The sequence below is a fragment of the Cynoglossus semilaevis genome, chromosome 11 (assembly GCF_000523025.1).
Source record: "Cynoglossus semilaevis isolate Cse_v1.0 chromosome 11, Cse_v1.0, whole genome shotgun sequence".
In the NCBI taxonomy this organism is placed as follows: Eukaryota; Metazoa; Chordata; class Actinopteri; order Pleuronectiformes; family Cynoglossidae; genus Cynoglossus; species Cynoglossus semilaevis.
In genome coordinates, this window is record NC_024317.1 from 496,417 (window position 1) to 510,696 (window position 14,280).

General features: G+C 46.6%; 2 protein-coding genes across 2 annotated transcripts in view; both read left to right on the forward strand.

Annotated features, from left to right (window-relative positions):
* Nucleotides 1-320: 320 nt before the first annotated feature.
* Nucleotides 321-4,658, forward strand: tnfrsf1b (tumor necrosis factor receptor superfamily, member 1B). Its single transcript, XM_025060017.1, has 8 exons — nucleotides 321-1,201; nucleotides 1,898-2,023; nucleotides 2,112-2,270; nucleotides 2,467-2,560; nucleotides 2,661-2,890; nucleotides 2,976-3,062; nucleotides 3,228-3,286; nucleotides 3,358-4,658. Exons 1-8 carry the CDS (start codon nucleotides 778-780, stop codon nucleotides 3,994-3,996), a joined length of 1,818 nt encoding a protein of 605 aa, XP_024915785.1. The 5' UTR covers nucleotides 321-777; the 3' UTR covers nucleotides 3,997-4,658.
* A 114-nt stretch (nucleotides 4,659-4,772) lies between these two features.
* Nucleotides 4,773-14,280, forward strand: part of trim62.1 (tripartite motif containing 62, tandem duplicate 1) — a 15,350-nt gene continuing 5,842 nt past the window's right edge. Inside the window, exons 1-3 of the mRNA XM_008319637.3 lie at nucleotides 4,773-5,257; nucleotides 6,809-7,319; nucleotides 14,006-14,101. Of these exons, the coding sequence (XP_008317859.1) occupies nucleotides 6,912-7,319; nucleotides 14,006-14,101 (504 nt within the window). The 5' untranslated portion in view covers nucleotides 4,773-5,257; nucleotides 6,809-6,911. The remainder of the gene's footprint in view (nucleotides 5,258-6,808; nucleotides 7,320-14,005; nucleotides 14,102-14,280) is intronic.

Genomic DNA, 14,280 nt, shown 5'->3' on the forward strand with positions numbered 1-14,280 from the left:
CTGACCCCCCCGGCTCTGCTGAGTGTTCTAACCTTCCAGGTACTTTGGTTTCCTTTCAGCTGATAGTTGTGTCTGTGTCTGTGTCTGTGTCTGTGTCTGTGGTGGAGCAGCAACTCTGCTGACGCTGACTTCTTCAGGTTGACTTTGTTAAAACTGTTCTAGTTTCTGACGAGTGTCGATTCTACGTCCATTTCACTGTGAGCTCAAAGCTGCTTCAGCTGTGACAACATTCCTGACATTCCTGACATTCCTGACCTTCCTGACCTTCCTGCTCCGTGTCAGCGTTACATCACAGCAGACTCCCTCCCCCTCCGGCTCCGTGTCAGCGTTACATCACAGCAGAGTTCAGTTCTGCTGACCCGCTCACTGGTTCCCGGAGGTCTGTCCTCCCTCCACTCTGGGTGTACGTGTTCACACCACAGATGATGTAGGCGCCTCAGTCCAAAGCGAGGCTTCGGGTTCGGCGCCTCCACTTCCTCTGCTATGAGAACGGCTGCGCTGCTGTCGGCGTTCTCTCCTGCAGGGCAGGCTGTGGTGTGTGCAGTGTGAAACTGTGTGGGCGTGTGACCCGTGTGAACCGTGTGAACCACTTTAATGCATCGCAACGATTCTGTAACTGAGAAATTAGAATTAGGATCAAACCTCACTGATGTGAAGTGTTCCACTGTTGAACAGACATGTTGGAGGGTTCGATTCTCTGCCTTCTTCTGGAACAATGCTTTTCTGTTTGGCCGTGTCTGCTGAACTCTGGTCTCCTCTCCTGGTAAACCAGGAACCATGTGGGGAGGCCGCCTCAAATCCTTGAATCTTCTCCCAGTCCCCCTCCTCCGCCCCTCCCATCATCATAGCAGGTCTCACTACCATCCTGTGTCACAGCTGGTTCAAGCTGGAATGATCTGCCTCCAGCAGAGGACCAATCAGCTCACAGGATCACTCCTTCACCGACCACTAGGGTTAGGGTGTCACTTCACTTCACTTCACTTCCTGCTGCTGTCAGTATCAGTGCCAGCGTCTCAGGTTCTGGTCCTGGTTCTGGTCCACACCGTCCCAGAGTTCTGTCTTAGACCAGCTGAAGGACCATGTGACTGTGTGCAGGTGTTCTCCAGGCCCTACACACCGGACGCCGATGGGACCTGTCGTCAGCCGCTGACAGAGTACGTGGTGGATGATTACAACCTGTGCTGCAGTAAATGCCCCCCAGGTAATGACCACTTCCTGTTCATCCTCTGTCAAATCTCCACACAGACAGAAACAGATCAGAGCAGGGATAACAAACACAGGGTCGGGGACCAGTCCCGGGCCGCACAGAAAGAATATTGTATTTATAATTTCATCAGTCTGTGTTCCAGTGAATGGTATTTTGTTTTGAAAACCTATTGTATTTATAATTTCATCAGTCTGTATTTCAGTGAATGGTATTTTATTAACTGTTTTCATTAACCAGTCTTGTCCAATCAGAGAGCAGCTGGCCTGCCTTAGTTCCACCTCCTCCTTCTTCACTTCTCGTCTGAATGATTACAGTTTTTTTTTTCATGCACCAGTGAGTGTTTATTTACAGTAAAGACAAAAAAAATGTACCAAAATAATAAATTACACAACGATTCAAAAGAGGGAAGTATTCACAATATATATATATATTTATATGGTGGTTTGTTGTAGTGAGAGTAGAATTAATGAGCTGTGGATCAGGGAAGTGATGAAGCTGCTGGAACACAGAGGAAATTTAAAAAATACATTTAAAAATAACAGGGTTTTCCCAAAGGGACTTTTGAAAATGAATAAAAAACAGTAAATCTGAGTTTATAAAAAAACAAAAACAATTATAGCAACATTTGACGGAAAGTTTCACAGCCGTGGACATGTGTGTGTGTGTGTGTGTGTGTGTGTGTTGCTCCAGGACACCGTCTGGTCCAGGAGTGCTCCATCACCACAGACACTCAGTGTAAACCGTGTGAAGCCCAACAGTTCATGGAGTCCTGGAACTACGCTTCAAACTGCTTCTCCTGTCAGAAGTGTAAACCCAGTCAGTGACTCCAGCGTCGCCACTTCATTCTCCTCATCCGTCTTCAACCTGTCTCCTTTCCTTTAAACTCTGTTTTCTTCTCAAACAGAGAAAGGACTCCAGCTGGTCCAGAACTGCTCCTCGACCTCCAGGTCCACCTGTTCCTGCCAACCTGGGATGTACTGCCTGCTGGGGTTTGACCATCCGTACTGCACTGAATGTAGAAAGTACACGCACTGTGGAGTTGGTTATGGAGTACACGTACCAGGTACAGTGCTTTTTACTCATTCTTTTATTTTAATATAACATTTCCCTAAATGGCCTCTGGGGGCAGGTTAGAGTGATGTTAATGCTTGGAGACAAACAGAAACATTCAAAGATATGGAGAGAGTAAAATCATTGACATATTTTACCGTAGTACTGGTGAGTGCTGGTGCAGTACCATGTGACTGGTTTGTTCCCAGGGACAGCGAACTCAGACGTGAAGTGCAGAAAGTGCCCTGATGGAACGTTCTCTGACACAAACTCCTACACTGACCCCTGCTGGCCGCACACAGAGTGAGTGACGGAAGGCTGCACGTGCTATCATCAGCTGTTCAAACCCTGACCTTTGACCCCGTGTTTTCTCCCCTTCATGTCTGTTTGTTTTTCTCTGCAGCTGTCACGGGGGGGCCGTGATTAGACACGGTGATTCGACCTCAGACGCAGTGTGTGAACCCCCCCCCCTTTCCCACAGCACTGGCTTTGTGTTCACCACTGCATCTACAATGAGGGGCGCAGTCTCAGCAGTGTCCAACAGCACACTGTCTGTTGGGACATCTGTCTCCAAGGACGTGGACAGCCCTGCAGCAAGAAGCCCCCCCCCCACTGACTCTGGCGTTAAACTAGGTATGACAGTAAAATATTGTACTTTTTAATCATGAACAAAAGTGTCAACAGTGTCCAACGTGTCCGTCCTCTGTTGTCTCGTTAGCTGCTGTCGTTGCTGGAGTCGTTGGACTCCTGGTGTTTTTCATCATTCTGCTCCTGCTCTTCTTCTTCAAGACAATCTGGAGGAAAGGTAAAGGACTTGAATCAGTCTTCAACCTTTGAGGTGGGGGTGGGGGGGGGGTGCATCTACAGATATAATTATATGTAAATAAGCAGCACAGATGTTTTTATTATTGTAAGTCATATTTTCAGGAAGTATTTACTGATGCTGTCCACTTCCTGTTTTCGGCGACAGACGCTGCAGGAGTTCATCCTAAACTGGATGCAAACGGAAACTGTGAGAGTGGAGACAAAGTGAGTCCTTATTGTGTTTAACTTTAGCCTTTAAATACACAGCTCATCAAAACGTCTGTTTTCCTTCTCAGCTGATTGGTCCACACTGTCTGGGTGACATTAAGATGAGTTCCTTCACAGTCACTGAGCAGGAACAACAGGGTCTTCTGGATGAAGCAGGGGTCTCCAGTCTCTTCAGTCAGACCAGTAACAAAGGTGAACCGTTGACTGACACACACCAGTCCATCAGCTCTTCACAGTCCACTGCACTGTTTAACAATTCCTGCTCCGCTCGGTCCGAGCCCTCGACTCTGATGTCCACCACAGAGTGTACCACAACCCAGTCCAGTGCCCCCTCCCAGTCCAGTGACCACTCCCAGTCCAGTGACCACTCCCAGTCCCGTGCCCCCTCCCAGTCCAGTGCCCCCTCCCAGTCCAGTGCCCACTCCCAGTCCAGTGCCCCCTCCCAGTCCAGTGCCCCCTCCCAGCCTACCAGCCCCCAGATCATCACCCCTGTGACCACCAGTCCTCATGTGAACGTCAACATCACCTTTCACATAGGTAATGGTTCTTTCATACCACATGCAGAGCAGGACTGTCAGTTACCCCTCAGGGAGGAGGGAGACTCCTACAGCTTTCCACAGCAGGAAGATGGCAAACAGTTACAGGTTTCCACTCTGGACACTAGGGGGTATGAAGGGTCCGTTCATGAAGTTAAAATGGAAGATTAAACCCAACCAGACCGGCTAAAAGTCAGAGACTGAGTTAAAGATAAATGTTGTTACATTAATGTATGTATGTGTAAATGTTTGTATATTCCAGAAAAATACATGTAAATACTGTGCATTAAGTTAATGAACTTTGTGATATTGTAAAGTATGTAAAAATCTACATTTTATATTTTACCATTTTCTAATTATTGTTTTATTTCTAAATGTTTTTGAAAAATATTTAAAAAATGTTTAACGTTTAAAACATTTTTGGGATGCCAACATGTACATTCTAGGTGTTTGTTTTTTTTAATCTGTCACGCAATATTTGATGCAGCTTTGTTAATAATGTAATATATTGTAACCTTTTTTTACCATCTCAAAAAATATTTTTTTAAAAACTTGAAGGTTTGTTTTTGTCAGGAAATCATTATAGCTTGACATTGTTTAAGTTATATATCCAAAGAACCTTTACTTCATATACTTGACTTTTTAGTAACTGAGTAACAAACACAGTTAAATTGGCCATTTGGACACTTCTTTGTTTGTCTTCTTTGTCTTCTTTGTTTGCTGGTTAACATGTTTATAGTTCAATTACACAAGGATGTTGTTTAACATCACTTAAAACAATTTTTCATCCCGTATTTGTCGTTTTATAAAATTAAATATGAGGTGTTCACAAACCGTGTAATCGTATCATTTCCTGGAGTCGTTTAAATTTTGAATTATTTTTTACTTTCCATCGAATCACATATTAGTAAAGGTTGTTTGTGCCTTTTCTGCGGACACTCCTGACACCCAGTGGTGGAAAATGGACGTGGCAGCCGTTAAGAAGCCATTTATGTTTTCCTTATAAAACACCTTACATAACAATGACATTGATTTTAAACATAAACAGTCACTTGTTTCAATAGTGTGTATAACGGAAGAATGTTGCGCTCGTCGCCTTATTTTATTTTCACTAATTCGTTTCTCGTAATCAAGACGGCTAAGCAGCGATGCTAACAGGAAGGGATGAACCATTCCTGTCCTGAGGGGGGGGTGAGACAACGGTGTGCTTTATTCAATTTACTTATACTTATTTGCGAGTCATCTCAGATTATTCAGTTATAAAATTTGTTTAATTCGATTTGAATAAGTCGTTTAAGTCCACGGTGGACGTGTCGACCGACGGTCCCACCCCGTGGTACAGCACCGTTGGTACGGTCTGTTGCCGCTGTGTGTTGCTCTTCTTCCTGAAAAGACTTGCACTGGAGTCCCCGATGTCGCCGCACTTACAGTGGTGAGTTCAGGCTTTTCCTGTATTATTTTTAAATCAAATTCTGATTAAATTACCAGTCATGATAATACAGCTCAACATCTCAGTGTGTATGCGTAGAATTGATGTTTATTTCATTACGTGCCTTGTTAATTTAGTGTTTAAGCCCTTTGTTTTGTGGAAAGTGTGCGGTGTCTCTGAACCCGTTTCGTCCTGTGGTGAAAGGTGTCTCCCGGTTCTGCTCGGTTGTCTGTAAATCCAGGTCAGCAGTGAGGAGGCTGCACACAGTGACCGGCATGTGTGACGGTCTGACCCGAGCATCTACTGTGAGCTTCACCATAGTTTCTACTTATAAAACCTCTGTCAGGGCATTTAAACAGACGGTGTTCCTCAGCGGAGAGGGAGAGAGTGGGAGAGAGAGAGCGAGAGGGAGGGAGAGAGTGGGGGAGAGAGAGGGAGGCGTGAGCGGAGATAATAGCGCTGCAGGTGTTTCCTTGTTAGCCTGTTGTTTGGTGCCGACGTTTCATCAGTGAGAAAATATGAAGAATTCAATAAAAGTTGTTATTCTGACAGTTTCTTTGAATCATTGAGTCAATCAATGGACGGATCTCTGTTTCACAATTAAGACGTTGTCTAAAAGTAGAGATTCAAGTGGAAATTCCCCAAAAAGCCAACCTGCACAGTGTTCTGTATTTGCACTGTGTAGCACAACCAGAAGAACAATGCAAAGTGAAACGTGTGATTGTCCCATTTACCTGACAGGTGGTCTTTAAATAGGCTCGGGAAGTTTTGTTCCCATGGGTCAGTTTCAAGATTGTGACGCTGAGCTGGAGAAGTCCAACAAATCAACTGCAAGAACAGTAGCATAAACAGTCCAGTCTATGTATGTATGTGTATATATACACACACGTGTGTGTGTGTGTCTTTTTTAAGCTAACATTTTAAAGTTCTTTTAGAAAAGGTTTGAATGGCAGACTTATCATCACACTAAATTGTACAATATTGCCAGGCGTCCTTTTACCCAGACCGACTGTCCGTCACACAGACCGACTGTCAGTCACACAGACCAACACCATTGTTCTGAATATCTAGAACACATTTCCTCTTAGTCAAACCTGAATTATATCAGCATCATTATCTCACTGAGACGCCAGGATGTTTGGTCTTCTGCTGCGTCAGTCTGTAACTTCTAATGTTCTGTCTCATGAATTTGGTCCTTGAAACAGTCCTTGGAGATTTACCAGGTGACACAGAACCAGAGGCAGCAGCTGCCGTGTCCCTGTGATGTGAAAATGCTGATTTTCCCCACGGCCTCTGCTGCAGAGTGAGCAGTTTCTAACTCAGGATTTCACCTAAAGAGGTTGTCCAGCAGCACTAGAACACAGACCATAACAAACGGGACTTTTGTCAGGAGCCCTGACTGTGTTGATCCACCAGTGACCCACACAGTGTTAGCTGCGAGTGTCCATGTCTAATGACACACAACAGACAAATAATCTGTTCATGATTTTATCTTTCAGTTCAATAATGAAGAATCGCTGTTGTTATTTATTGTTGTTTACCGTCGTTCAACAGACTCCTGGACTCCAAAGAATTGTTCCTCCGTGACATCGAAGTCTTCAGGTTCAGAGCCCCGCCCTCTTAGATGACTGGTCTCCCTTAGTGTCTGTCTTTGCAAATGGCTTGCTGTCTGAAGGACGAGCTGCTCTGTTCCATCTGCCTCAGCATCTACCAGGACCCCGTCAGCTTCGGCTGCGAGCACTACTTCTGCAGGAAGTGCATCACAGAACACTGGAGCAGACAGGAGCCTCACGGCGCCAGAGACTGCCCCGAGTGTCGGAGGACCTTCGCCGATCCTCTTCTTTCTCCCAGTCTCAAGTTGTCCAACATCGTAGAGCGCTACTCTGCGTTTCCCCTGGACGCCATTCTCAACGCTCAGAGGAGCTCCTACCCCTGCAAGGACCACGAGAAGGTCAAGCTCTTCTGCCTGACTGAAAAAAGCCTGGTGTGCTTTTTCTGTGACGAGCCTGCGCTGCACGAACAGCACCAAGTCACGACTATTGACGAGGCCTTTGAGGAGATACAGGTGAGTTGATCACATGATCACGGTGAAAGCTGGTTTAGTTTTATTGATCCCAGCCTCTGAGGAGCTACGTTCATCTGTGCAGTTTGGACCGAGCTAAGGACAGGAGGAGGGAAAATGTCTGAGAGAAGATTAATTTACAGGAGAAACAGGTGGTTTATTAAAAAGAATCAGATTGTTGTCGTCTTCACTTCAACATGGAAGGTTCTGGTCTACAAAGAAAACCTCAGTAAACAGCAAGTTTTCAAACCTTCATAGAAACCATTTGTTGAACCATTGATTGGTTGAAAACTGAAAACTCTGGTCGTTTTCATCATCAGACTGAAGTTTCAACTACATCAATAAATGAAAGTCTGATTAGTGCGCTAGCAAAATAACTGTTGGCAAATCATCCCTGAGGTGATTCACTTTGGTTGTGTCCAGTAATTAGCATTTAGCTTCAGATTCACTGAAACACAAAGCGACAGTTCAGACCATCGTAGTGAACCACGGCCCAGTGAGAAGAAACCGTGTCATTGGTGAATGGGTCCATTTGGACCAGAAGAAACGCTGTGGTGTCGTTGCTCTCGTTACATGCGTCGTTAGCAGCTGGAGTAGCTAATATTCGGAGCTCAGACCAGGAGAGGTTGCTGTTGGTGTTGGTGTGACTCCGGGGGGCAGTAGAGAGAATTCTGAGTGATTTTACATTAATGCTGGTCACTGAGAGCTTGTCCCTCTGTACTGAACTGAAGACGGAGACAGACGCCGGTCTTCAGCTGAGCTTGGCTGACTCTGAGTTTCCTTAGGAGTAAATAAATCACAAACCTCTGTAATACTGTTTCTGGCCACCGTGTGTTCAGAGACGCCGCGTGCCAGATGGAAGCTGCCGGTGAGATTCTGTCTCTCTGTGACTTCACTCTTGGCACCGACATCATTTGGAGCAGCAGGACTGTGCCAGATGGAAGCTGCCGGTGAGATTCTGTCTCTCTGTGACTTCACTCTTGGCACCGACCTCATTTGGAGCAGCAGGACTGAGGCCGTGTTGAAGTGCACTACAGTGCGGGGTGGGTGGGGGGGGTCCCTGGGGCGTGACCCGTGTCGACTCAGCTGTGGCCGACTTCCGTCGGTCACTCCTGCCAAGGACAACATGGCCGCCGCAGTAACCTACCTGCCTTTGTTGTTTGGATCAATACTGCCTCTGCTGTGTGACCATGGTACTGCAGTGGAAACACTACTGTCCAGGGTTAAACAGTAGCAGTGCACAGTGCAGTTCACCTAAACCCACATAGAGGGCGTTCCTGAAAGTCACACACACACACACACCTGTCACTCAAAGCATCACATGAATAGGTGTGTAGTTGGTCTGATCCAGTTGAGTTCAGTTGGGTTGAAATGAAGGGACAAAACTGAAGAGTGTGTTGCAGTTGATAAAGAGGTGTCTTCAGGTTGCTGTGCTAAGGACTGACACACCCCCCACCCCCCCCCCCCCCCCCCCCCCCCCCCCATGTTGCTGCTGCAGTAATGAGTCAGGTACCTTCAAGGGCACCCACGTTTGCCGTCCCTCCTGCTCTTCTTTCCCGTGGCAGCTTCAAGCCTTTTATTTGTGTTCGACTCCTCAGCGTTCTCGCTCCTCGGCGTTCGCTGCAGCTCTGACAGTTGGTTCTGTGAGGTCTTTTCTTCTGGTGAAGCCTCACACTCTACTGGTTCCCAGCGTTCCAACCACTCACTAATGACTTCCTTGACTGCAGTCACTGAGGTTCATGTGGAAATCGAGCCACGAGGATGACAACATCACTTCTTTGTCAAGTGTGTTTTGGTTTTTGTCCCTGGGTTCATTCCTGATAGTGGTGGTGATGCTAGCAGCCGTGGCATCTTGTAGCTAACGCTCTTTGCTAATTAGCATGTAAACAGCATTGATCGGAGAGAGACGAGCTGCTGCTGCATCCAGCGTCAGATGACCGTGTCATTGAAGTGAAGTGGGACAGATGTCCCTCCATCTGTGCTGCGGTACTCTGTGACGGCATTTCTTTAAAGTGTTCTGCAGAGATTATTTGGAGTTGTATTCTGTCTTTGAATCTGTGTCCGTTCCTCCAGTACCACAGGGTTAGGGGGTTGAAAAGGTTGAAGTGAAATAATGACTCAGTAACTGAATCAGCACTGGATCGTCAGGTGAATTAGACGGAGCAGTAATCTGATGAACCGTCACACAAGTCCTGAAAGTAGGTGTATGTGAGGAAGTATGTGAGGTGAGGTGCAGGAAGTATGTGTTAAGGAAGTATCAGTGTGTACTTTTTACTGCTCATTCACTGCATCTTGTTCTCTAGAACTAACAAAGTGCCTCAATCCTGATGATTCATGGTGTGTGTTGAGCTAGTTTGACTGAGGTCTTCCTGTCAGACAGCTTGTCACATGTGTGCAGGCTGTAACAGGTCCTGCAGGGCAGATCGGCGCAGGAAGCATCAGTGCTGAGATTCAAAACAGATAATATTTAAACAACAAAATATTAAGTGGTACGTGAGCAGAGCCAGTTCAGCCGACCTGCAGTGACCTGCAGTGACCTGCAGTGACCTGCAGTGACCTGCAGTGACCTGCAGTGACCTGCAGTGACCCTGTGCTGCAGCTGTCCCACTCCAGCTTGGCTTGATTAGCTCCAGTATTAACACAGATTACAGCGATTGTTCTCTCCGACTTTAACAGAGCTGGACTGGACCATAATCCCCTGTAATACCTCGTGTACGTGATTTAATTAGACGTGCTACTGAGAAAAGTCCTCATTTACTACAGTGGGCCGACACGCGCAGACTTGTCTCCCTCTGTGGAAGTTCTGATAAGAGTTAGGAGCCTGAAAATGTGAGCACGGTAATGAGGCTACAAAATAATTACCATCACGCTGCTCATTTGATTAGAAACTTGTTTCGTTTCTTTACAACCAACGACTGATCACATAAACACATGTTCATTTTATTGTTAGAGGTGGAAAGAAACCAAAGTAATTCAACGTTGACAAACTGTCAATTAAAAATGGTTATAAACTAAGTCAATGGTTGTTGTTTTTTGGACCTGCTGAGGTGCCGCGGACGTCCATTACCAACAGTCGGTCTTCTCTTTAACGGTCTTTAACACGGCGTCCGACTGATTTGTATTCAGCTCCGACTCACTCTTGACTCACACTTCCTGAGAGCTTCTTTATCTGCTCTGATGCATTCAGTGTGCGTCTCGTGTTAAGCAACAGAGGGATGAGTAACCAGATGTGTTGGCCGTCCTCACCGTGCATCGTCCTCTTCACGCCACACACTGCTGACCTGCTGTGGTTCAAACCTGCACTTCCTTCAGGACAAATGCAGTTCCATCGTGGCGTTTGTTCTTAGCTGTCTGATTTTTATTAACCAATATTCTGTTGCTGTTGTTGCTGTTGTTGCTGCTCCTGCTGTTGCTGCTGCTGCTGCTGCTGCTGTTGCTGTTGTTGCTGCTCCTGCTGTTGCTGTTGGCCCCAAATGAGGCCAGTGAAGATCAAAAGGTGTTGTAACAAAATGTTCCTCCTCTTGGTTTGGTTCCAGCCCGCCGTCATCTGCTGCTCCTTCTTTTCTGCCTGGACACACACTAGAAACACTAAACATTGTCTGTTTTGTCCTTGACTCCCGTTTATTCACCTTCGTTTTCCTCCTGACTCCTTTTTTGTTTAAAAGAAAACTGAGAGCATTTAAAACCACATAGGTCTCAGCCAGAGGTCGGGGGACAAACCATGGGGCAGGGGCTCTAAGGTGGCCCATGTTTTAGCTGGCAATTTTCCAAGGACAGAGGTGATTCTACAGAATCACATCATCGTGATTTGCACGGAGGGTCTGTTTGTACCGATGTCCGTCTGTCAATCACAGCTGTCAACACGTTGTTCTGACTGAGAGAAGAAACGTTCACCAGAACCGCGTCGTAGGTGGTCGAACCTGAGGTTACGTCAGTGTCAGTGAACACAGACGCATCCACGCAGCCACCGATTCACACCGTCATTAACACCAACCACAACGTCCGTCGTATTCTGTTAAGAGAGAATGTTCTTTGCCTGTGGCTCAGTGGACGGTTGGATGAAGGAACTCAACCTCTGACAAATGAGATTAAAGAAGTTTGTGTATATTCTGATCATGTGGACACTGCACTGCACAGACCGTCACTTCTAACAAGTGTTTACAGAGTCTGTGAGTCATCAGTGGGTCGGAACACTGACCCTGAGTGGAGTCGACGCAGATGCATACTTTATTTGGTCAGATGGCGCTGCAGCCTCAACACTGAGAGGAGCTGGAGATCTGGACAACGACAGACCGGCAGCATCATCGGCTTTGTTTGTTCCCATCAGGCCCTTTGTTTCGTGCTACATGGTTTTATGTTGGGCACGGAGCGAACATTAGACTTAAGAGCTTTCGCTGGTTGTAGTGAAAATTCCCCGGCAGTGGTTTCCATCAGCGTGTTTATCCACGGTGAATCTCCAGGATGAAGCGGACAGATTAGAGGGTTTGCAGGAAATGCAGTTTTCCTGAGCCGCGGCGTTAAGCCCTTCATGAATGTGCAGTTTGTTCTGGTTCCAGGTGGAGCCTCCAAATATAGCTGCTAACGCTATCCTGACTAACGAGCCCAAACGTCAACCGTGGAGCTACAACGACAAGGTTGTAGCTGCAGAAACATCTGACCTGATTAAACTGTGAGGCACATTAAAAATACACCGTTTAGTCTTTAGGCCACAGTCCTCACTCCAGCGCTGCACCAGCTGTGACTGACAAACCAACAAACCTGACGAGACAAAGATGAAGAAGTCATCAAGAAGTAACAGGTCCAACCTCCTTTGACCTGCTTGTATTTTCTTGTTTTCTTTTTGGGGGATGTTTGGAATACGACGTCATGTGATCTCAGAGGTGGGGGTTTACAGGCCCTTAGAAAACACTGGCTGACACTTTTATTCTATTAGAAATTCAATACAATTATTATTAATATATAAACATATATAAACAATGACCAAATACTGACATAAAACAGAGAAAATGGTCTTTTTCCAAGTCTGATTCATAGACGTGAAGAAGCTGAACTAAAAATCTCTCTGAGTCACAGAAGAAGATCCTAGTGATGTCATCTCAGCGTCTTCAAACCTGGTTTTGTTTTTCCTCCTGATCAACAGCCAGACACGGATGTGTCGTCTCCAAACTAACGGCTGCTTGGAGGAGGTCTGTGACCGCCTCCTTGGACAGAAAGCCTGAAGACCAACCCTCCTCTCTGTTTCTGCCACAGTGCCGTTGTCACCCCTCGACCCTCCTATCAGCACCACAGGAGCGCTTCTCCAAAACAAGTCGTTCTTTGAATTATCGAACTCAGGACTGAACGACTTTGTCACGTTTGTCTTTGTGATAAAACCACGTTGTTCTCAGTGCTGCCTCCGCAGACCTTTGTCAGCAGTTCCATCATCATAAATCTCTTTTTCACATTAAGGATAAAAATATTAAAAGTGTCGAGCTGTGTTTGTGTTTTCTCCTCAGCTACTGTTTTCATTATATTTGGACTCGTTCTCTCTCCAGGAGGTGGAGCCTGCAGTGGTCGACCTCCGGGGTCTAGATCTGCCTTTACCCAACGTCTCCTGATCAGTAAGACCTGGTCCTGGTCCTGGTCCTGGTCCTGGTCCAGGTCTACATCTGAACCCTAACCCTGGTCTCACTGCTACAGTGACCACAGTTCAACTCTGGGCTGTTCTTACTGACGGCTGACAGTGAATTGACACTGACTTTTATTTATGGTCCACTCTGACACTTCTGTCCTACCTACAGTGTGGTCCAATCTGAGGCTCCCTCTGTCTCACTGGGACAAACATTAGTGTTGACACTAGGTTGTTCTTCCGTCCAGTTCTGTCCACAGCAGGGGAGCCTGAGCTCTGGCTCCCCTGCTGGCTGAGCTGACACACAGCTACAGGGACACACACTCACTCCCCCCCCCTCCAGGAACACGACTGGACTGTGGTGTGAAAGCCTGGGTGGTTCTGGTTCTGGTTCTGGTTCTGCTGCTGCGTCCACACTGACATGTTCTGGAATGTTCTTACCTTTGTCTGTGTTTGACCTGTCAATCTGAGGCCAGGTTTTATTTTTCTTTGTCCCATTTCCTGCCATTGTCGGCGTCTCTCAGCGTGGGTGGGCGTGGCCTTTGACCACACGGCGGTGCCGGTTGTGCTGCACTCCCATCATTAACATGGACGGCCACGCTGCCGCTCTGCACCAGTTGTTGTTTCTCTCCTCTTCGACGGTCGCCCGTGAATCCACCGGCCGTCCGTTTCACAGCTGATGATTGGCAGACGGGGTTTTGAACGGCAGGACATGTTGATGCAGTCACTGTCATTCATACCAACCACCACCTTAACTGTTATTGACTGAACGTCTCCACCCTGATGTGTTTTTACAGCAGCGGCCGTGACTGATGATCTTATGTTGAGGCTTTAATCTGCTGCAGTTTGATTATATACAGGCAACAGANTGGAGGGGAGGGGGTCTCATTTATAACCACTGATAACCTTCTTAGATTCATCATTACATCTGTTCCTGAAGTTAAAGTCAACTCAGATATAATTATATATATAATTATATTATTATTATATTGTGACCAACATTTGCATTTCTCTGTCTGAGAAACACCTCAGTAAACTGTCTGTACCTCTGACCCCTGGTGGACGTTTGTCTGTGTTGCAGAGGGAGATGAAGGAGCAGCTGGTCACCCTGCAGGACAGTGAGAGAGGACACACAGAGGCCCTGCAGCTCCTGCAGAGACAGCTGACTGAGACCAAGGTAGATCATTGGACGCTGCTCAACCACTTCCTCTGATTGGACGAGACGGTTTCCTACCATACAAATGTATGTGTCAGAACACATACATTGGTTTATTGAGTGGAGGTTTATTTTCCACACCTTGGTTGTTTGGCCAAGCTTGAACGTCCACGCAGTGTCCCCCCCTCCACCCCCTGACC